This window comes from Zootoca vivipara, chromosome 10 (genome assembly GCF_965207765.1).
Source record: "Zootoca vivipara chromosome 10, rZooViv2.hap1.1, whole genome shotgun sequence".
NCBI lineage: Eukaryota > Metazoa > Chordata > Lepidosauria > Squamata > Lacertidae > Zootoca > Zootoca vivipara.
In genome coordinates this window covers 13,216,880-13,241,689 of record NC_142593.1, presented here as the reverse complement: position 1 = coordinate 13,241,689, position 24,810 = coordinate 13,216,880, and the positions used below count along the sequence as shown (strand labels likewise).

Genomic DNA, 24,810 nt, shown 5'->3' with positions numbered 1-24,810 from the left:
TCAAAGGACAATTTGCACCTGGAGATGGACAGGAGGAAAAGTGTGCTTGACTTTTCCCCAACCATGGGGAAAACTAGCTAATTAAAATTCTCTCTCTTACACACACACACACACACACACACACACACACACACTTTTACCCTGCCAGAGTTCTCAACCTGTGCCAATTTCAAAAATGTGGGTTTGGGACACGCTGATGCTAAAGTAAAGGCAGCTGTTGGAGAAGATTCAGGGGAAAACAATTGGCACACTTTCTTGCCCATTCTCCAGCACTAATTGTTCCTTCCCAAAGGTGCCTTGTAATGAAAGGAGTGTGATGATGTCATTACACACAGCTATAATGCAACAAAGCCAAAAATTGCCCCTTCATTTCAGTGAAAGAAATGGCCAGCCTACATTAAAGTTTTGTATTCAATCGCTTAATGTCCAAGCCTCTTGCAATATAGGCCACTATAAAAACAACAACACTGTATTGTATAACAAAACACCACCCTTCACCGAGAGATCACAGAGCAGTTTAAAGTATAAAATACAAAATACATAAGATACAAAATACATACACACACACACGGACCAATAAGCCCACCACAGCAACACCCAAAGGCTTGCGTGATAGGCAAGACATGGTGGATAATGATGCTGAAACCAGCAACAGACAAGCCCTGGTTGAAATACATAAAATTTCTTTATGTATCAACAAGTCAGAGAGGATTCAGTGAACTGTTTGGAAAACAGGTCATACAAGGACAGGCTAAATATCTAAGAAAAAAATTAATATAGCCAAGATGTCAGCATTCAATTAAACGTATCATCCTAAATATATCAAATAAGAGTATGCATTTCTTTACCTGGGTAACTAACAGAGGGATTTTAAAAGCTGATTTCAAATGTAGCAAATTTATGCCAAGTATTGGAAAAGGTTCCTTATAAAAACAGATGCCCATGCTCTTGCAGCTTTCCATCTGGATTCTGCCCCCACGCCAGGGTTCTATTTGGTTCAGTATGGCATAGGACCCCTGCTATAAACCTTTTGGCGAGATCCTTGATCTCCCTAATGGAAACGTATGCATGCTGGGCAGGGACAGCCAACATGCTTGTGTAGCATGCCATTTCGTACTGCAATGGAGAGCAAAGATGGGACATTATCACAAGGCTGTTGGCCTGTTTTGCATGTTCATGATATCTGCCCAAATGCAGTGTTTGTGTCAGTCTGAAAAACTTTTGCTTTGTTCCGCACGCTGCCGCCTATGTCTGGAGAGGCCCACTACTAAATGTTGGAAGTCCAACAGGGATTCTTATTACATCTTTATTCTATGCTCTATGAGTCAGAATAGCTTCTTTCACACAGAAGAACAAACTGTGCATGTAAAAGTTGATGGAACCGCCACCCCTAACTTCTGGACTTTAAGCAGAAATCAGTAGTTACTTCATTCTGTTTGGGCTATACACCCTGCTCATCTTCCTCCTATTGCAATTATTTCACTAGTTACAGGATATGTATGTTGGATTGGCCCTAGATGTCCCTCTGTCTTTCCTGCCAGCCTCCCCTGGCCTCCTCCTGCCCACTACCTGCAAAGTAATGCCACTCTGCTAGAGCAGAGTCCTCCCTCTTCATGCAGCCAGGCAAAGTTCTGCAAACTAAGGGCTGGGGGCCAGATCCAGCCCAATCGCCTTCTCAATCCGGCCGGCGGACAGTCCAGGAATCAGTGTGTTTTTTACATGAGTAGAATGTGTCCTTTTATTTAAAATACATCTCTGGGTTATTTGTTGTGCCTCCCTGGTGTTTTTACATGAGTAGAATGTGTGCTTTTATTTAAAATGCATCTCTGGGTTATTTGTGGCGCATAGGAATTTGTTCATTTTTTATTTCAAAATATAGTCCGGCCCCCCACAAGGTCTGAGGGACAGTGGACTGAAAAAGTTTGCTGACCCCTGGGTTAGAAGAAGACTTGCATCAGCCAATGCCTATAGGATTTTTAATATTTTCATGCCACTTTTATTTTGGGGTGCTCAAAGACGTTTACATGAAGTTCAGTAGGAGATTGTCCATCAAGGTGCTAACTTGGCTCTCTGGGCTTTAACAAAATTATCCATATCATGCTATGATCAAACCATGCTATGGATCAGCTCCACTCTAAGAGACAACCACTTTCTAAGGAATGCCTGACACTACAGTGGAATGCTTTCATTTTTCCTTTTATAACTACCTTCCAAGTCATTAATTGCTACGTTAAGGCTGAGGGATTTCACAAGTCCCAACACATGGTGATGTATTCATGATGGTATCCTGGACACGTCACCCGTGTATCAGGCCTACAAGTCCACAATTACATGGATATGAAATATTTCCGTAGACACATATCCCCAGTGGCATTTCAAACCAACCTATGCAAGGCTGATAAAATGATTTATTGCCATGGTGCATAGGAAAACAACTTGGCACATTGCTGAAGGCATTCCACGCTTAGGCTGACGACACTTTTTTCTTACACCTAATTAAATTAAACATAAAATTAACATAAACAAAAATTAACTTCATATTTTCCTTGTGCGCAGACAAGTGTCATGTTAGGAGTTTCACAATTTGTTTTTGCCCCACTGTTGCTATGGGAACAATTCTATCAAAAGGCACTGATGGAACACATGTTACAAATTATAGTTTGCTTAGCAAATCTTATGCCTTGATGAGAGTAGGTAACCTACTTTTCACATGTGGTTGCTACGTTTTTCTCTGTCTCTGAAAACTGTCAGCTCCAGGAATGAAATGTCTTAAGATATGGAGAATGAGAAAATAGCTATAATAAAACAATTATCTATCTCTCTGTGTGTACACATATATGTTTACGCCTACCTTATGGTACTTTTTCAGCATCTTTCATTTGTATTTTAAAACAACAGCTAGATCCTAAGGCTGGATGTAACAAAAGTTACATCAATGCAATGTCACAAAACTTATGCTAAGCTCCAAAATACACAAGCTAGGAAGTAAGCCTCATAGAGCACAGTTGAATTAACTTCTGAGTAAACCCAAATAAGATTGTGCTGCAGATCTTATATCAGCAATGTTATGTTGGCATGACAGGCCAAAGCACTAATGCAAATATTTGGGATGAGCAGATAACAGCATTTCCATAGTTTGTGCACCCCCACAAGGCCCCCTTCCATTCTTAGGTCCGCGCAATTATAATCCCATGCAGCGGGAGCTGAAGACTAGCACTCAAGTGTTGCTCAAATGGCTTACAACAATGTATGATTACAACAGAATAAAATATACTAAAATACCAAAAAAGAACCCAAGAAAAATACATAAACTACACAATATTATATCTCTACCGGTATTTTAAAGCAGATCAAGAGATCATGAGTAAAAAGTGCCACAATAAAAATGACAACAAAAGACAGCCTGAGAGGGGGCTACCCATGCTTCATGGGGTAAGATGGTACAGCCACTGAAAAGGTCCCAACTTTTGGCATCATCAACCATGCCTCTGCTCTAGGTGGGGCAAGAGATGGGTCTCCACTCTAGGTAGGGCACAGAGAGCCCAATACTTAGAGAAGCAATCATAGTATCACTTAAGCAAACACCCTGATTTAGCCCTCATTCCACCAACCCACAAATCAGACTTTTATAGGGTTCAAGTAAATCATGCCAAGTATGTGTTCCCGAGTATGTGTTTCATTTCTGTGTATGATTCTTCAAAATATAAGCATCTGCCATTATGCTTTATGTTCTGGCCTACTGTTGTACAAAACAGACTATTAAAATGTCAAACTGTGCAGAAGCTGCAAATAAATACATTAATGATCACCTTAAACATTTTATTCCAATCGTTTAATGGTCATTAATGAAAAACCTATTCTTTTTAAAATAATACATCACAGCCAAAACAAAGAGGTTGCCATGAGGCTTTAGCTGTTTACATTAAGATAGTCATGTACTGATTTAGACCAGATAAAAATAAAAAGCATTTTTACAATGTTATCCAGCAAACTGGGGATAATACAGTGCAGGTGGAAAATGAGAGCTTTCTCTTCCGGGGGGGGGGGTGTAATAAAAGTGGTCATTTTCCCTAGAAAATTAACCATGCTTAGAATAAGATACGGTACGTCTCACAAATGAAATATCAAATACTTTTATGCAATCCTCTACTTAAATCATGCTGGGACTGATGTATGCTGCCATTACACCATTTCATATTTTCTAATTGTGTCCTTTCTCCTCCATCTAGGCTGAGTACATATGGAATTTGACAGGCGCTCCACTGCCATAGTGGCAGAACATCTCTGAATCCAGGGTTAGCTACATATAAGATTGCTAACTTAATCCAGATGCTCCTAATACTCACTGGGAGTGGCCGCCGAGAACATATAACACCAGTCCTGAAAGACCTACATTGGCTCCCAGTACGGTTCCAAGCACAACTAAAAGTGTTGCTGCTGACCTTTAAAGCCCTAAACAGCCTCCGACCAGTATACCTGAAGGAGCGTCTCCACCCCCATCATTCAGCCCAGACACTGAGGTCCAGTGCCGAGGGCCTTCTGGCGGTTCCCTCACTGCAAGAAGTGAGGTTACAGGGAGCCAGGCAGAGGGCCTTCTCGGTAGTGGCACCCGCCCTGTGGAACGCCCTCCCAAGGAAATAAACAACTATCTGACTTTTAGAAGACATCTGAAGGCAGCTCTGTTTAGGGAAGTTTTTAATGTTTGATGTTTTATCGTGTTTTTAATATTGTGTTGGGAGCTGCCCAGAGTGACTGGGGAAACCCAGAGAGATGGATGGGGTATTATTATTATTATTATTATTATTATTATTATTATTATTAATGCTTGAGCTCCCACATACAGGCTAAGTAGCAGCCTTGACTGCACTTTAATGCTTGTGTAAAACAAAGAACATAGGAAACCGCCTTCTAAGAAGTCAGACCATTGGTCCATCTAGGTCGGTATTGTCTGCACTGATGGGCAGCAGCTGTCCACACTGGGGACATTCAAAGCCCTACTGGAGGTGCCCGAAACTGAACCTTGGATGTTGAACCAGCCCTTCCCCTTCATCCCTTCCATTCTGGAGAACGTGCTTTGAAAGCAAAACACCCCAGGTTCCATCCCCAGCATCTCCAGGCTCAGGTGCAAAAGGTTCTGTCTGAAATGCTGGAGAACTGCTGCCAGCCAATGTAGGAAAGAGTGAGGCAGGTGGACCAACAGGAGCAACCAGTGGGGGGGGGGGGCTTAGCAAAAAAACTACACTATAGCACAGGCTTTGCACACAGGGGAACTGCAGAGGCAGTAAGTACCGGTAGTAAAAAACACTTACTGAGCAGTGGAGCAGTAGAGGAAAATCTTGAAGGGCTGGGTTTGTTTGTTTGTTTCAAAACAAGTGTGGTACAAATGCACAAAGAAAATTAAAAACAGATGCTAAATTTTTTTTGCCTTATTACTTGTGGGCATAGCCTTCACACACAGCACTTATTAAGGATAATCTAAATATGGATATTAAAATGGAACCTACAGTGCACTGTTTTCCTAGAGCAATCAGTCAATAATAGCAGGGCAGTCAAATGGAATATTGGATTCATACAGGATAAGCCGTAACAGCATTTCAGGCTTGCAGTCCGTCCCAGCACAGAAGAGAGTTATTTCCCATAAAAACAAGGCATGCCCAACCTATGCATGTCAGATTTTTAGACTGGAAGATTTCGCTCTCATTATTACTTTTGATTATTTTCAGATGTTTTTTTTGGTTTCGAGGGAAGCCTTTCCCCAACTTTCCATGTACTGCTTTCATTGTGCTAGCTGATCATTGCTAGTGCAAACAGACAAGCAGGATCACCACAGGTGGCACAGCAACTATGGCACACAGCCAGCAGCTACAGCCAAGCCACTTCCCAAACTGGGAGGGAAGATAATGGACTTTCCCCAAACTGGGGAGGAAAGGTAACCCAGAAAAGGAGGAGAATGGAGGATAAAAACCAATGCCAAAGCAAACAAAGAACAGACTTGCTTCTTCTCAAGGATAGTTTATATGGGAGGCAAGATGCTTGGAAGCCTCCGTGTACAGAGAAAGCTACTGGGAACAGATGCTACATTCAGCTCCAAGAGGTAATGCATTTTTAAGACAAAGAAAGTGTGCAGCTCCACTGCGACACCAGGCCAAATGCATCACCACATACCTGGCCACAGAATGGCAATAAGAATCCCTCTAAATCTCCCCAGAAGGGAATCCAGCTTTACAAGCCCTACAAGGCCCAAGCAGCGCACTCAATTTATACCTGGTACTCCCAGAGTTGTCTTGTGCCAACATAGGCAATTGCAAGATCTGTTAGTCTTTGAGGTGCCACAAATTGCTTAATTGTTTTGGTCAAGATGGGCTGGTTTTTGTTGATTTTTGGAATATGAGGTATGGAAATGTTAAGGTGCTATACCAGCTGCCTCTCCTGGTATGTCCCACGGACAACCTTACGGTCTTCACATAAAAACATCTGCAAACGGCACCCTGGAACGGATCGGGTCCGCAACCCGAGGTACCACTGTACAATAAAATATCACCCTTAAAAAACCCAACATTTTTATTAATTCACATGACTACTGAAATTCACATGATCTTCATAAAATTCATATTGCATAGAAAAAAATTATATTCTGCAGTTCACAAAGAACATTCTTCTGGATTATCTGCATATCTTCAAAAACCAAGAAGCAGAGCTGGCCACAGGAACAGTTTCCAATAAAGGATACAAAATAATAGATAGCAAAGTGTGGCTGGGAGGGTCCAAAAGAGGTTGTGCTTTCTTGCAGCCCAGCAGCAAACCTTCAAGTTAAATATACTGTAATCATGCCAGTGATTAGTTACTGCTCAGTCTCCTGTCTCCAGCCCGGAAATTAGTCTGCTAGAAACCCAGATAGCTGAACAAGCGGTCACGCTTTATCATACCACTGAGTTTGAGAGGCCAATATGAAGGAAAGCTACATGTGTTCTATATTAGGGAGAAAATACCTAATTTAAATTACCTTAATTTACAGAACTATAAAATCTCTGTATTTAAAGTACAATAACATAAATATTAGCACAATAAATTCTTTAAGGCTGCAATCCTAAACACAATTACTAGGAAGAAAGCCCCACTGTACACAGTAGTTTACATCTGAGTAAACATACGTAGGATTACACTGCACAAATATTAACACAATTTACCCAAGAAATCTGTGGAAACTTTAGCTATAAACTTCTAAAGACTTCAAATTAAGAACTATCACTAAAATTTCAAGCTACAAAGCAGGCAAATTACCAGCACTGTTTTACTATTTTATCATCAAGCACTCGCTGCCTCAGTACATTAAACAACAGATCTCTACTCTACAAATTGTGCTGGTTACGCATTATTACTAAAGGTAAAGAGGAGGAGGAGGAGGAGGAGGAGGAGGAGGAGGAGGAGGAGTTTGGATTTGATACCCTGCTTTATCACTACCCAAAGGAGTCTCAAAGCGGCTAACATTCTCCTTTCCCTTCCTCCCCCACAACAAACACTCTGTGAGGTGAGTGGGGCTGAGAGACTTCAGAGAAGTGTGACTAGCCCAAGGTCACCCAGCAGCTGCATGTGGAGGAGCGGAGACGCGTACCCGGTTCCCCAGATTACGAGTCTACCGCTCTTAACCACTACGCCACACTGTCTCCCTGGATTAACCCCTAGATGGTTAATTTAAGTCAAAGGAGACTATAGGGAGGTCTCCCTTCTCCCCAGCTCGCTGCCGGGTGGACGGAAGCCACAGAGCAGCGTGCAGCGTTTGTGCGGCTTTCCCTCCACTGGCTTTGCAGTGAGCCGGGGAGAAGGGACGGGCGGGAGCCCTGGCTCCAGCGGCAGAGCCATCCCTCTGCTTCCAACTGCAGTAGCAGCCGAGGGATCCCTCTGCCATCCAGTGCCTTTGCTCCATAAGACACACAAACATTTTCCCTGCTTTTTTAGGAAGGAAAATGTGCGTCTTATGGAGCGAAAAATACGGTAGCTAGATGGTGGAAGGGAGATAAAACACCAACTAAATTGGAATGGCAGGCAAAGTTATTTCAATACAGTGGAAACTCGGTTTATGAACACCTCGGTTTATGAATTTTCGGTTTATGAACGCGGCGGACCCATCTGGAACGGATTAATTCATTTTCCATTACTTTCAATGGGAAAGTTCGCTTCAGTTTATGAACGCTTCAGTTTATGAACAGACTTCCGGAACCAATTATACCCATGCTTCAGTTTATGAACATTTCAGTTTAAGTACTCCGCGGACCCGTCTGGAACGGATTAATCCACTTTCCATTACTTTCAATGGGAAAGTTCACTTCAGTTTATGAACGCTTCAGTTTATGAACAGACTTCCGGAACCAATTGTGTTCATAAACCGAGGTACCACTGTATGTAGAATTGGCAAAGATGACAGGGAAAATTAGGAACCAAACAAACCCAAGAGTTTAACAAAGAATGGGATTTATAAATTGTTCTCAGATGAAATCTCTGACATGTTTTGAATAACCTCTGCAATGATATATGCTACCAAGAATATGGACAATTAACAATAAGTTTGAAAATATGCAAACATGCAGTCTTCAAGGTAATGATGGACCCACATTGATTTCATGTACATTTCCCTGCCTGCAGTTTTTAGTTCTTACCTCTTTCACATTGTGGGCCTGTGAATCCATACACACATGCACAACGATTGGGTCCAATGCAGCGACCACCATTCTGGCATCCATTTTCACAAACAGCTGTGTTTTGAATTAGAAAAAGGGGGAGAAACCCATAATTATGTACTTGGTCATATTGAAAATATGCCTTTGAAGTTCTACAGAACAAATTAATAAAATGGATGCTTTTCACCATCATTATGCCCAACATGGTAATTAAGTGAAACTTGCAATAAGTCTTTAGAGTAGCTTTAATAAGAAATTACCTGCTTTTATGCTTGAGATAGCTAGCGCTTGCTATAATGCAACCGAGTAAGTGAGGTATGCGGCAGAGTGTTGGAAAGAGGTCAGGAAATATGGACAGATTCTAAAAAAAGGATCTATACAAGGCTGAAATTCTATACCAAAGGGTGGGGGACAGACCCAGACCCTGAGAGCATCCTAGGAGGCATCCCATGGGTTTTTATAGTTTGGTACATACTTTTCTAGATGCATGATGAACAGTGAGGAATACACACATATACAAATCCAATGGGTATGGAGAGGGGGGACCTGTTTTTCAAGGCAGAATAAAAGATAAAGGAATACATCCTAATACCAGAAATACAATCAGTGAGCCTGTTGGGGATTATGAAAGAATGGGAGGTGGAACCCAATACTGTATACCAATCATAAAAATGCACAGAGAAGGTCATATGGACTGCACGATATTAAAAATACAGTGGACCCTCTGGATAAGAATTTAATTCATTCCGGGGGTCCCCGAAAAATCCGTATCCAGAGGTGCCCCTTCTGCACACGCACGCGGTGCAATAGAATGCTTCTGCACGTATGTGCTTCCGGGTTTGCCACTTTTGCGACCTGAAGTTTACATTACTAGAGAGTAAGGTAACCTGAGGGTCTACTGTACACTGTTTCCAAACTGAAAAAAGAGTTCATAATATCTAGATAAGGGCAGGAAACCTATAGCCCCCCCCCCCCAATGTTGTTGGACTCCAATATCCGTCAGCCTCAGCGAGCAATGCCAGTGGTTAGGTATGATGGAAGCTGTAGTCACATATTTTTCCACTTCTAGATGAGATCTAGCTGAAGGTCTTACCCAGATACAATTTCCTTACAATGGAGGAATAGTTCAAATGGAGAAATGGGGAATAGTTCAATGGAGGAACAGTTTCCTTGAGCAAACTGCAGCCTACCATTTCTTGCAAAAGAAAACTATAAAACATTGCAAAGAATATCATCACTGATAATTATGTGTGAAATGATATTGCGAAACTATCTGAAATAAGTATTTCTATCATATGGTAATCAAAGCTTAAATTTGCTGGCTCGATAAGTGAAAACAGGATCAGTTCTCCCAAAGAAACATTTCCTTTTATACCCCTAGGATTTCTGAATGGGCCTCTAAGCAAACAAGCATTTACATACAGCAGAAACCATTCCCCTCCTCTCCACATGGAGACACCCCAGGGGACATGACATTTGTCTGCAGTGCCATGATGTCTGGGAACTGAGGGACAAAAAGCACATATGTAGATAGCAGGAGGTGGCAAAGAATTTCCAAACAGAAGGAATGAAGGAAAAGTTTGTGTTGACCAGATCAGAGTAAGTGTAACTTGCTGGTAGGATATAAGTAGGGGTAATATAATTAGGCTAAAGTGCTGTAAAAATAATGCTGGTGGCTTAAAATCAGTTCTGCATTTTTCAAGGATCACTTATGAATCTGAGCATCAAGACTGCATTAGCAAATCCCATTTCACACAAAAAAGTCACATATAAATGTAGCGTTTCTAAGAGTGCAAGAAACTATACTGCAACATTCTCCAATCTGGTAGTCTCCAAATGTTAAAGAACTACAACTTGCCTCATCCCTGACCACTGGTCATGCTGGCTGTGGCTGATGGAGATTGTAGTCTAAAATATCTGGAGATCATCAGGTTGAGAAAGGCTACCATACTGAGTGCCTTGCCTCAGGAAGATGCTGTAACTTTGCCCTCAATTGAGGCCAATGGTAACTGGGGTGTGTGTGTGTGTGTGTGTTAGAAAATCAAAAGAATGTGTCAGCTGATGAGTGAACGTACATAGTTTAGAATTATCCGCAGAAGAACAGACTTGAGTGATATTATGTCAGTGTATTCTGTACCCCACCCTGGGATCTACTGTAATGAAAGATGGATTATAAGTGTGCTAAAAGAAAGGGGGGAGGAGGATGGATGGAAGGTATTCAAAGTTCAGAATAAGTAGGCAGAGCAGTTCAAAATAGCCAAACATTTCCAGCCACAGATGCTCCTTCATGCGGCAATTCTGTATGTTGTGAAAAATGCAAGCTTTGAATAGGGAGGAATATTTATCTTTTCTTTACAGTTTTGTTCTTTTAAGTGTCTGTTAAAAGAAACACACACAAGTCTCACTTTACGAGCATTTGCAAATCAAGTTCAAGATTTCCATTCATTCCTATGGGAACACTTCTAATGCGGGATTTGCCCACTTTCCCCCAAGTCGTTGTCCCCCGCCGCCGCAAAAAAATAAAAAAATTAAAATGCTGCAGCCAATCGGCAAAAGAGAGGCGGGGAGGGGAATGGATTTATCCAATCTCTCCTGCTCTCTGATTCGTCTTATTTTTTCTGCTCTCTAATTGGTCCGATCTCACTCCGCATTCCCTATCTTCATGGTTTCTGTCTGAAAATGTCAGCCACCAACCAGCAAAGCACAAAAAAACCACAAGGAAATAAGGAAGTTGGCTGTTCATGTATGTGACTCTACAGCATGTATAGCAAGGATTTGACAGTCCATTTGTGTTCAAAATACTGGGCTTTTTTTTATTTGCCTTCTTACTTTGAATTCTGAAAAAACCCAGTTTGTGCAAGAACTTAAAGCCTATTCTTGGATTGAGCTCAACCTGCGAGTTTCCCTTTCATTGGACTGTAGTTAAGAGATACTCTAAAATGAAATAATCCGGAGTTGTTTCACAAGTGCATTTTGCAGTGCAATCTATAAAGTGCTAAAAGTATCTATGTCTTTAATAGCTCCACTTTTACCTAGCAGATTGCAACCATAAGAGGTTTCACTGTCTTAACAACTTCCTCAAGCAACAGCTAAAAGTGATTTGGTCTCAATGTTTTTAGGCAGGTTTCCAGCCTAGGCCCCTATAGCGTATGGTCAGGTTTTGAAAGCATTCAGCTTTCCTGTGCCAAAACAACACAGAAGTAGGGAGTGAATAAATCATTCATACTAAGGGAGGCGGGGAGGGAAATGAAAGGGAGGGGAGAACTTTGAAGTGTGCTAGAACTATCCCCTTATATCACAAGGGGAAACACATTAAAATGTACTGTTGTCGCAAGACATTCTACTCCTTATCAAGGCTTTTTAAACTGAATTGCCTTTCACTCATCTATGCGCAGAATGACAACACTTCTGTGTTGTTACCGGTATAAAAATATATAGCGAGTGAATTATGATGCCATGTGAAATAACAGTGGGGGGTTTTTGAATCTCAAGGACAGTGCATTTAAATAATGTTTACATAGTGATAATGGATAAGAATAATATTTGTCTAATTTTCATGTGAACTACAATTCAGTGCACACAAGCTGGACCTGCAGCAAAATGCTGCAGTGTGTGGAGTGCTCCTGTCTGCTGATCCAGTCAGCCAAGCATGCCCTCCTCCAGGATATGGAGAGAGAAAGAGAGAAAGAGAGAGAGATTTTATTCTCCGCCCTCCCCATCAGCAAACAGTCAACATTCTAAGTCTTCTGATATCCCCTTCTCATGCATGGATGGGGTGGTTCTGACTACAGAAACACAAGCACACAAAGACTTGAGAATGTATAGGTTAGGGCCCAAATCTTCAAGTGTGGCTAAAACAACTGCACAGTTTATTGCCAGCTCAGATCTTGATTCTCACTGATATAAAATGCAGGAACCAAAAGAATCACTGAAAAAGGAGACAGAGCTAGTGGAAGGCAAGATATGTTTGAAATTTAAGGAGCAAGCAAGGGTGTGCAATCTAACAGCAAAGAATATAGGGAAGGAAGGAAGGAAGAAGCAACAGACACAGAAAAATAAGAGAAAGATAGCAAGGGTAGGAAAGGGGAAATCTATCCTACAAGTATCTACCCTTCTCTTCCTAAGCTCCATTCTGTCTGTCTCTATCTGGCCAATAAAGACTACTCAAGTGTATTGAGACATAATACCATGCCATGGTTTGGTATTAGCATGCATGAGCAGAGTCAGGCCTTGATGTTGCAAACTCCATCTCTCCCCCCCCCCCCCCAAATCTCTCTCATACTCTTGCAAGCTACAATTTCTAAATGGGGTTCTTGGCAAACAATTTTGCAATTGCATCAAAAATGTGGCAATCTATAGTCTGAGTAAGTTGTAGTTTGCTCCTAAACCAGAATGAAACCATAATCTGGGATCATGGTTTAAAGGGAAATTATGATTTTCCTACAGTCCAGAAGGAAGCCAAAGTATCTACTTACGTTGTCCACAGTAAGTACCAATATATCCCTTCTGGCACTGGCACTGGTCTTCTAGACAGGTACCACCATTCATGCATCTGATACTGCACTGTTGTACTGCAGCAAAACACAGTTTACAATTATGGCAGGTAGCAAAATGTTGCTTTAAAAAAAAGCACAACCAACAATCAAGCATACAGTGATAGTTCAAGGCTGCCCGAATACTTGTGATAGGTATTGATTTAAAGCATAAAATAGGAAGTAACCACCATAAGAATACGTAACATATTTTAGCATCTCATTAACTGGAAAGACTTTGCTGTAATCTTAAAACTGATATAAGGCACGTTATTTTAAGCTACAGCTAAAGGCTGGTGAATTCCAATGCATGTGTAAAGATAAAGGTAAAGGGACCCCTGACCATTAGGTCCAGTCGTGACCGACTCTGGGGTTGCGGCGCTCATCTCGCTCTATTGGCCAAGGGAGCCGGTGTACAGCTCCCAGGTCATGTGGCCAGCATGACTAAGCCGCTTCTGGCGAACCAGAGCAGCACACGGAAACGCCGTTTACCTATTTATCTACTTGCACTTTGATGTGCTTTTGAACTGCTAGGTTGGCAGGAGCTGGGACCAAGCAATGGGAGCTCACCCCATCGCGGGGATTCGAACTGCCGACCTTCTGATCGGCAAGCCCTAGGCTCTGTGGTTTAACCCACAACACCACCCGCGCCAATTCCTTCATTTGCTGCTACTCAGTCAGAAAAATGGGGAAGTCTCTCACCTCTTCACTTGTACACACTTGCCTCCCCACTTTGTAGCCCCTCCCACCACTGCATCTTTGTTCATGACACTTCTTTTTTTTCTGTCCACCTTCTCTCCTCTTACTCATGTGCTGTTGGGGTGAAACTACTCTGCCGAAAACAGGATAATAGGCATGGTGCTCTGAATTTTGCAGTAAAAAAATTAATCCAACTATAACTTTTGCCATACTAGAGACTGCCATACTCAATATATTTTTCCTTCCTCTAATTTCACTGATGATATTATCCTCTTCTTAAATCTCTGCACTTTCCCCTTTAAATTTATGTAATCACTATGAAGCTCCTTTGTCTTTATCTCTTTTATCCTTTATCTCAAAGCTCTTTACCGTTCCTGCAATTAGTTTCCTTTTTTCCTTTTCTTATATTAACCTCATCCCATCCATCCATTCATTCTCTGACCTCAATGTTTTTCGTTCATTATTCTAGGTGCACAAAATAATCGATGTGAATTCATTTAGTTTAGATTAGATTAGATTTCTTTATTGTCATTGTGTAATTACAATGAAATTAGATGCTATCCCACAAAAACAAGAAACAAAAAAACACACATTTTCAGCCACACAATCACTGCAAAGGAGCATGAGGTGAGACAGGTATTGAGGATGGTGAATCCGAGGAAGGCTGCTGGACCTTGTGGTATCACAGGAAGAGTGTTGAGGGGCTTTATTTATTTATTTATTACTACCTTCCTAAATTTTCTTTATTAAAACAGAGGCTGCAATCCTATACCCAGTTACGTGGGAGTACGACCCATTGAACTCAGTAGGACATACTTCTCGGTAATGCTGCATGTGTAAAACTGCACTGCTGATAACTTGCTCTTCAGGAGACAAGATATTTCAAAATACAATACAGCATCAATTTTAAAAATCAAATAAAATGAGAACTGCATACATAGAAAGACCCCAAGCAGAGAACTGAATTAGCTGAACAGCAAAAACTAAATTACATTTTCCACAAATGCGTTCTTAAATAAAGGTGTTTTCACTGTTCACCGAAAGGCAAGTAGTGACAGAACCCGTTGGACCTCCTCAAATGGGAGGGCATTTGAGACATAGAGTCATAAAAAGCAAGGAGCAGGAATCTTCTATATGCAAAGCAGCACCTTTCATGCAAAAGAGGGTAGGGAAGATGAGATAGGTAACTCTCTCATGCACTTAGCATTTATTTATCCTTAAACACTATCCTAGTGTAAAACATTGCAAAATACTCTCCCCCCCCCAACTTTAAAAATGGAGACTTTAGGCCTTACTTGATTTTGTTCCACAGGTTGGTGATATCTGACCACTGGAACAAGTGCACATGTTGGGGCGAGAACAAAATCCATCACCACAGCTATTTCTACAAATTGCTGAGGAAGAAAATAATGAATCAAAATGCTTGTACATCTTAAATTGCTTCAGAAACACTGGCAAACAAGATAAATTATTTGCTTAAATGTGTCCAAATTTTTCCCCAAGAACATAAGCAACTGCATATATGCTGAAACAATGTTACTTTTGTTTTTGTTTTTGTGTTTGTTATGCTAGCTTCACTTTTACTAAAAACAGGACTGTAAAGATAGAATCTGTTATGATGTGCTTAAGATTTTAGAGGGTGGTACAAAACATTACTTCTCTAAGAAGTGAGATTTGTGTGCTAGATACAGGTAAAAGTCAATCTGGAAATCAGAGTAATCTAAAATTATGGAGTGACATTTTACTTTTGCATGTTAAGGGCTGAGAGACAAAACAGATGTGACCTTAAGCGTGTAAATGCATTTAAGACACCTGTTTCTGCTATCAAGATAATAGCCAGAAAGGAGGTGGGGATGAGTTGGATCAGGACCATTGCACTGGGTGTGGGGAGGAGTGGGAGACAGGGTTAACTTCTTTCCTTTAATGCTGTGGTCCCAATGAACCACTGGCAACCACTGGTGCCAATGGAAGTTTCCTTCTTGGAGTTAATAGCATCTTTTTTGGAGTGGGAGGGGAATTATTGCAACCATGATGTGGTCCACTTATCCCACAGAACCAGACCTCCTACCCGACCCCCCAATGGCTGATATTTTGATAATAAAAAGCAGGCAAATTAAAACCATCCATATATTTAACACCAGGATTGTTTTATCCCCCATAAGCCTAAACTATGGCTTTCCAGTTGGCAATAGTATCTTCAAAAACAATGCTAACAGCTGACTTTTTCCTAGCCAAAGCATACATAGAACTAGATTTAAACTCAGAGACTTTGAAGTTCCTTTGCTGTAAATATACATGATTACCTCCAGAGAAGTGATTAGGTACAGTTCATTCAAAGATTTTCTAGGAATATTAATTTTAAATATCTCTCGGACCTCATTTTAGAGACAATGGAATATTTTCTAGCTTAATATGACACATTTAAAAGACTTCCCACACCTGTTTTAACTACTGCACTGCAAGGAATAAATAAATTTGCACAGTCAAAGTCCAATACAAATGATACGTAATGCTATTAGTATGTTCACAGCTCAAGCGCATCTATGTTTACTCAGAAGAAAATCCAGTGTTCAATGCAGCTTACTTCCAGGATTGCTACCTTGTTTGAGATAGCAATACTTGCATAGGACTGTTACCTTCTTTGAACTTTTAATGATGGTTATTGAAATATGGACAGAACAAGGTACTCCACATGAATATAACAAATCTGCTATCTAACTCATACAGTAGGTTTTCAGAGGACTGATGGAGAATACTCAGGCTGACCACATCTATACTCCAAGCACTGCCTCTATATCAACACTTTTCAATGTTCTAGCAGCCTATTCTGAGTGAATTTTCTCATGTGAAGCTGACTAGATATTCGCATGTGCCTTTGAGGCCCTTTGTGCTGTTTTGTGTACAGTGTTAATAGTGAATGTTGTTAATATGGGATATAACACAAAATAGAAAATGCATGCACATCGTAGCCAATATAGGTTTTACATTTGTATTGCATAACAATTTAAGCCAAAGCTATTTCAAGCATCATGTGTGAAAATGTTCTGAAGATTGGGCTGCAATATAAATGAAACTTTGTCCAAAAGTGCCATAACTAAGAACAGAAATAAAATAAACATAAAGGTCACCCTTCCACCACTTGGGAAAGTAGAATAAATAGTTAAAACACAGGTCTATTCTCTTACTTTTATTAGCCAGCTATGTATTGTTTCTGGGTTAGGAAACATTAAGGCAGGGGTCCCCAGACTTACCGTGCGGCGGGCCGGTGCCCGCCGCGCCGACCGCGCGGTGGGCCGGAGGGCAGGGGAGTGCGCGCGCAGCGGGCCGGAGGGCGGGGGAGTGCGCGCCCGTGCGCATGCGCACACGCGCCCGTGCGGGAAAAAAATCACCGAAAATCGCTTGTGCGCATGCGTATGGGCCTCCCCTGATCCGGAAGTGCACCAGAAATGACCTCTTCCGGGTCAGGAGAGGCCCATATGCATGCGCACAAAGGATTTTCGGCGATTTTTTAGATCGCCGCTGCGCCGCGCGCCGTGAGAGCGGGCGGCGGCAGCGGGCGGCGGGGGTCGTCGCGGGCCGGATTGGAAGGCCGATTGGGCCGCATCCGGCCCGGGGGCCGTAGTTTGGGGACCCCTGCATTAAGGTATCCCTAAGGTCATCACCATCTATGATATATGATGCATACAGTTAATGCTAAGGCCAACTAAACACCTGGGTCAGAATATGAACAGAATTCCTTCATAACTAAGTCTAAAATTTCAACCCCCAATTCAGGTCTTCTTGGTCACTTGATTTGCTGAATGGAGCATCAGGATATGAGTTAGAATAGATCAGCAGGATTACACTAACAAAAGGAATTTATTGCCCCTTCAACAGCCCTTTGAGTTCAATAGAAGGAACTCTTGGTCCTGGCTCTATACTTTAGTTTATGGCAATAGGAAGAAGCATTGTAGCAGTGCTTGTAACTATTGCTGCATTAGTACAGTGGTACCTCTGGTTGCGGACGGGATCCGTTCCGGAGCTCCGGTCGGATCCCGAGGTTTCTGCAACCGGAGGTGTTGCTTCTGCGCATGTGTGAGTGGCGAAACCCGGAAATATACTTCCGGGTTTGCCGCTTTCGCAACCCGAAGTTTACATTACCCAAGGGTAACATAACCGAGGTTCTACTGTACTGGGGTTGAGGATTAGGCCTCAGTATCAATGTAAAGTGATGTATTGTGCCTTTGCACCAGCATTGGAGATGTAGCACTTGACTTTATAAACTGTTACTGTGTCACAGTGCAACAGCTCAGGCAATAAACTACACTAACAGTTCATAGAATCATAGAATTGTAGAGAGGGAAGGAACCACGAGAATCATGTAGTCCAACCCCCTGCAATGCAATGGGGCAATGCAGGAATCTTTGTCCCAATGTGGGGCTCGAACCCATGACCTTAAGAATAAGAGCCTCATGCTCTACTAGACTGAACTGTCCTTCAATCCTAGGCATGCTGCCTGAGAGGTAAGCCACGCTGAGTTCAATGGAATTTACTCCCAGGAAAGTTTACAGTAGGCTACCATCCTATACAAATTCCTTGGAGTAAGCCCCACTGAACACATCGTTTTATCTTTGATTAAACTTGCATTGCATTGTGCTCTTAACTTATAAAACCCCAGCTGCCTGAACCTCTTCTCTCTAAATCCCAGAGATAGTAGATGTTGATAATACTAGTCAGTGGGGAAATAAAAGCCCTCTAGTCTGCATATGCCCAGATGAACTTTAACATTTTTCACATGTTCCAGGGCTGAACTCTGACCTTAGCCACAGGGTGTAGGCTCACTCCTGGTGAGTCCAAACCACAGTTTAACTGATTTACATGCTTTTGTCAAGTCATATCAGTTGTCACATAGCTCAACACAATAAAGAGCTTTGCCAAATAAACAATCATGTTGTTGTTAAATATATATTTTAGAAAAATGTAATCTAGATCTATTGTAGCACAACCCCGAACTAACAAAAACAACAAACAGCCTTATGTGAAATATTATTCCTAGGTAACTCAGCTGCATTTTCTCTCAGTTGATAAAGTACAACCTACTTTGCTTAGTATTTGACTATTTCTGTTTTAAGTGTTCACTGCTGTAAAAGGGCATTTTTTTCAATCAATAGATTTGTGAGTTAGTGTCTAGTTCTTAAAAGCATTATGGAAGCCTAAACTTAGCAACCAGAGTAGATTAATTCCTTTACTTCCTTTTTAAAAGGGTAATTAATTAAAATTCAAAGATGTATTTTGGATGGATTATTACTCAGAGGTTGTAAAATCTGAAGCCAAACACTTACGAACAATACACTGATTTCCCCCAGGGAGTGTTTTCCATCCAGGACAGCAGTAGGAGTGGAATCTGGAGCCACACACATTTGGCCTGTTATATGCAAACAAGTGTGTACACAAAAAATATAGGTCAATGGAAACAGATTTTAGGTATGCAGGATAAAAAATACATTGGCCTCAGAAACAACATGCAAGCTTCCCCCCCCTTCTTTTTACAGAACCCTCACATTTCTTAATAAAGAAAGCATTTCAGTGAATCCCTCCCCTCCAAGAGCTAAGAGCCCAACTCTTTAGCAAAAAGCAAAAAGAGACAATGACTAAGTAATAAGTATTTAGTAAGGTACCATTTTTAAACAGTTCTGAACAATGGACCAAATGCATGCCCTACTGTAACTACTTTACAAGCAGTAAATAATTCACACCAAATATATCTAAAATAGCCTTTTCATCTTAACACCAAGAGTTACATTTTACATGAAAATCTATTTTTTCTTGAGGTATATTAGAAAGATTTAAAAGTGGAAAGAATCATGCATTTTATAACAGCATTTTAAAGCCTCCCTCAACCAATCTGAAAAAAAACATGTTTCTTCAGCAGATTTTAATTGAAATCACCCTTCAGCACTGTTATAGCAAAGACCATTAAAAACCTGATCATGAAACTGAAGCAATATTTGCCACATTTGGTATTGCTATTAGTGTCGTATTTACACATGCTTTCTTTTGCAAAAGCCATATGTTTTTTACACCACTCTCAAGAAACATATGGAAACTTTCCAAGATGGATCAAAATTTAAAATTAACATTCAAACCAAGCCAATCAGTAGACATTAAGAGGGAAAGCAACAATTACAGAAGGGGAAAAGGACACAAGTAAATGGAGACAACTGCTAGTATTTGGACTGAAAGTTTGAAAGGGAATGCACAGATATGTGATGGGATTGACTAGGAAAACAAGCTATATAGAGAAGTGGCTGTTGGGATACAATTGCATCTTAACAAAACAGCCTGGTAGAGACAAGATCAAAAGAAATATGGCTGTCCATTAGACCTACCGGTAGCTGCAAACCAGTGGTTCCTATGTATTGCCTTGCTGGTAGGTTTTCTACAAGACAACTTCAAAGATAAAGGAGTAATCATAGGAGCCAACTCCTAGGGGCTGAGGGGTCTCCAGCCTCCTCACCATAAAATATTTGAGGGGACCAGGCCCCCCCAAAAGTTGATGGGCATTGCCATTCAAATAGTGTGTGGGCACTACATCATGTGATCAGTTATGTGGGGCAGGGCTTACCTGGGGGCCCCCAATATGTTATTCAAGTTGGCACCCCTGTGAGTAATGGTGTCTATTCCATTGGGACCTTTGGAGAAGTCAAATAGAAAAATAAGGTAAACCCATTTCATCTTCAAAACTGTAGCCTTCTATGAAAGAGAACCCTCAATAGCAGTGTGCTTCAAGAGAGCACATTAGGACAAGTTCTGGGTGTGGGGACCAGACAGTAGGGTGAAGAGAAATATTAAAGAATGTGTCCAGGTCCAAGACTTGATGCCACCCACAAGCAACTATCAATTGCTTATGGGATGTTGCTAAGTTCTTACAGGGCGTAAGGCTAGTAAAAAAGGTAAAGGGACCCCTGGCCACTAGGTCCAGTCACGGACGACTCTGGGGTTGCAGCACTCATCTCGCTTTACTGGCCAAGGGAGCCAGCATACAGCTTCTGGATCATGGGGCCAGCATGACAAAGCCGCTTTTGGCAAACCAGAGCAGCGCACAGAAATGCTGTTTACCTTCCCGCTGGAGTGGTACCTATTTATCTACTTGCACTTTGACGTGCTTTTGAACTGCTAGGTTGGCAGGAGCTGGGACTGAGCAACGGGAGCTCACCCCGTTGCGGGGATTCGAACTGCCGACCTTCCGATCGGAAGCCCTAGGCTCTGTGGTTTAACCCACAGCGCCACCCGTAAGTGATGATAACAGTGCCAGAGTTAATATTCAAATCCCAGAAGAAAGATTAAAGGCTGTTTCAGGCAAGAGAGAACTTGGTGGGAGGTTGATTGGGCTCTGATGCCAAGGAAGAAATATGGGTTGGAGGGGGCTGTTCATGGGAGACAAGCATTGGTGAGTTATCAGGAAGTGGCTGTAGGCTTTACAGAGGCAGGATAAAGTGATGTTTTAACCTGAAACACTGCATGAAACACTGAACGGTCTATCAGAGACAAGACTTACGGATGGTGCGAGAACAGATAAAGAGGATAAATGAGCTAGAAGATAGGGACTGGGAATGTGGATTATTTACCTTTGAGTTGCATGGAAGTACTTGAAGGAGAGCAGAGGAGGAATATTGCAGGAGGGTTACATATTATGGGGTAGAGAAGGAATTCACTGGGGCTGAAGCATTGGAAATTAGGAGCATTTGTAAGGCGGGGTTGCAGGAAATGAGCAAGGGGCAAGAGGAAAGAACTTGTGTCCTAGGCTGGAACCTTAGCCAGAGATGGAGGTGATGGGCACTACAGAAGTGCTGGTAGGGGTTGTTAGCAGAAGTAGCCAAAGGTTTCATGGAAGTAGAATAAAGGTGGCATTTCAGAACTTTTGCCTGTGTATCACCCAGAAATTGCTGAGAGGGTGTGCATGCACATATTTGATTGGGGGGGGGGGGCAAGATGGCAGGTTGCAGCTGGTTACATCCATGCATAACCTGATACAAGCCTGGCCTAGTTCTCACAAACAGCATCTGATCGAGGAGATAAACCTTTGCCTGCACAGTACCACTTCAGACTGCAGGTGGAGCCCCCCCCCAGGTGACATGCTCTTTGGGGTGGGGCTAATCATCACGCACCTACGACTGGAGCATCAAGGAGCAAGCTAGGCTAGGATCCTTTCCCCCGGACACCTAGCGCCCCCCGTGTCCACAGAGACTGCTCCGTTCCGTTCCCACGAAGACTATGCAAGGCAGCCCCCCCCCCAACCGACCCCCGCTTGCCGCCTGAAAGTGGTACGATCTGGGCACGCGGGTTCTATAAATGCCCCCTCGCCGCTGTTTGTGAGAGGCAGGCCTACCTGCGCGGCGCGAGGCAACGCGGCTTCCCTACCCCCTGAGCGCGTCCTGCTGGCCTCTCCGGCGGACTCGGTTGGTGGTGGTGGCGGCGCCTTCCAGGCTCCTCGAGGCAGGGTAGCTGGTGCTGCCGCCGCCGCCTGCTGCTCCATCCGCCGGGCGGACCTGCTGCTTGCCTTGCGCGGCTGCTCCCTGCGCCCAAAGCGCCACACAGCCCAGCCAGAGGAAATAAGGCTGCAAGCGGAGCTCCCGCCGCCTCGCCATGGTCGCGGGCACGAAAATCCTGAGGTGCCTCAGAGAGGAGCTCCAACCTCCGGCTTGCCCCTGAGTCGGGAGCTCTTCTTCCTTCCCGGCGAGGCGTTATTCCTCCGGGCGCTCTCTCTCTCTCTCTCTCTCGCTCTCTCTCTCTCTCCTCCACCTCAGCGCGACGCTCTGCTGCTGCGGGTCGGGGCGGCCAGGGGGGCGGCGGCGGCTGCTCCTTCTCTCGCTCCGCGCTGCATCCTCCTCCCTTTTCCCGCCTCTCCGCTCCTCTCCTTCCCGATTAAAAGCCGTCGGGGAAAGGAGAGAAATGAGGTCCAGCTCTTCCCGAGGAGGGAAAAAAGGGGGGGAGAACAATCGAAGGGTGTGGGCGCCCTCAGCGGGGCTTTTCGGCGAGCGAGCTCGAAATTGCCCGCCTCGAAGATAACAACGATGATGATGATAACGAGCCGCTAGTGACAGGGGCCGGCAGAGCGGGCGGCAGCTTTCCACCCTGGAAGGCGAAAAAGGAGGAGGGTTTCCTCTTTAGAAAAGCTTGCGACTCGGGGGAAGGCGAGGCGGCGGCTCTTGCCCGGTGCGCTGCGAGAAGAATGAGGGGCGAGGGAGGGAGGCAGGGCGGCACTACCGCCCGCTCGTCGGTGGGGAGCAGCAGCGCCGCGCCAAGCACGTGGGAGAGGAGCGCGCCCGAGGAGCGAAGTTAGGCTGAGGGAAGGGGGCGCCCGGAGGGGAGGCGGGAGAGGGAGGGGCCGCGGCACTTGTAAAAAGGGGGCTGGAGGAATCGGGGGAGGAGCTTTATTGGAAGCCGCGGAGGGGGGGTGAGGGAGGGGCTGAGGCCGGGAATTAGGAAGGGGCGCCGAGGGGAAAGTCTGTCAGAGGAAGAGGAACCGTTGGGCGCCACTCAGTCACACAACCTTGTTGCCCGTTCTCAAGCAGTCCGTCCATCCACGCCCCAACCCCCTGGCCTCGTATTTTCTCTTTGCACCGAAAAAATCATCACAAGGAAGGCGAGACTGTTCAGAGGAGTTTCTCACCCGCCGGCGGCGGAGGCGGCGGCCAAATTTCCCTCAGTTGGAGCCTCTGGGATAGGGTTGTCACGCGTCCGGGTTGTCCCGGACGCACTGAATACTGTATGTAGCAGCGCGCCGGGCTCGCTGCCCGGTGGAATCCGGACGTATGGCAGCCCCTGTCGGCAGCGCCGTCTGGTTCCCCCCCCCAAAAAAATAAACGCTCAAAAACGGCTTTTATTTTAATTTTTTGCGATTTCGCCCAAAAAAGCTCAGCAACTTTGGGCAAAGCTTAAAAAAAAAGCTCAACATCTTTACTCTGGGAACCTGCGAAGGTAAAAGGCGGCAGCGTCGTCCTTTGCGTCTCTGGAATGGCTGCCTCAAAAACTTTCGCCGCGAGCGAGAGGGAAAAGATGTGGTTTTGAGGCTGCATGGGGTCTCTGGAGAGAGCTGGCGGGGGACTGTCTGGCACGCACGAGGGGATGGATCCCTTCAAGAGCCTCAGTCCGGGATCCTGACAGGCACACGAGGCCACGCCCCTCGTAAAAGGAACCAGATGGGAACTTGAACGCGATCCAGAGCCCACAGATGTCAACGCGAGCGCTGATTTCTGTCGGTTTTGATCAGTGGAACTGGCAGCTGCAGGGCAGAAAAGCGAGGATCCCGCGCAGGGCTCCAGAAATGCCTACAACCAGGACTTCAGTGGAGCTCAATCCTGGCTGGCAAATGTCCTTCTAGACCAGGGTTTCCCAAACTTGGGGCTCCAGCTGTTTGTGGACTACAACTCCCATCATCCCTAGCTAGCAGGACCGGCGGTCAGGGATTATGGGGGGTTGTAGCATCTGAAAACAGCTGGAAACCCAAGTTTGGGAAACACTGTTAGAGACTGTCCTGGGATTGTGAAGGAAACTCAACCTTAACCCAGGGGGTAAGAATCTGACCATGACCACCTGTGACCTTTCCACCAAACTTCAGTTTCAGCAGAGCAATATACAATCCTGGTTTCTCTCACTGACGTTTCTCGGCATCGTCACACAGTCTAGTCTTTTGTTTCTTGTACTACAAGGATAATACTGTACTGTAGATTTGACACCAACATTGGAAGACTGGGAATTCACAAGAGGTTTGGACCAAGTGAAATTATTGTTAACAACACACGAGAAAAGTAAAGCTTTGCTGCAAAGTCATATCGCTCCAGCTCTAGCTATCATCATGATTTTATCATCATCAACATTAAATGCATATCACAAAACAATCCTAGATATTAAATCAGCCTTTG

The 24,810-nt window shown here is 43.7% G+C and overlaps 1 protein-coding gene across 1 annotated transcript in view; it reads right to left on the bottom strand.

Annotated features, from left to right (window-relative positions):
• Positions 1–22,667, bottom strand: part of FBN2 (fibrillin 2) — a 139,525-nt gene extending 116,858 nt beyond the window's left edge. The window contains exons 1-5 of the mRNA XM_035099625.3: positions 22,307–22,667; positions 19,228–19,310; positions 15,202–15,300; positions 13,151–13,246; positions 8,655–8,750 (exon numbers count right to left, since the gene is read on the bottom strand). Of these exons, the coding sequence (XP_034955516.3) occupies positions 8,655–8,750; positions 13,151–13,246; positions 15,202–15,300; positions 19,228–19,310; positions 22,307–22,533 (601 nt within the window). The 5' untranslated portion in view covers positions 22,534–22,667. The remainder of the gene's footprint in view (positions 1–8,654; positions 8,751–13,150; positions 13,247–15,201; positions 15,301–19,227; positions 19,311–22,306) is intronic.
• Positions 22,668–24,810: the final 2,143 nt, after the last annotated feature.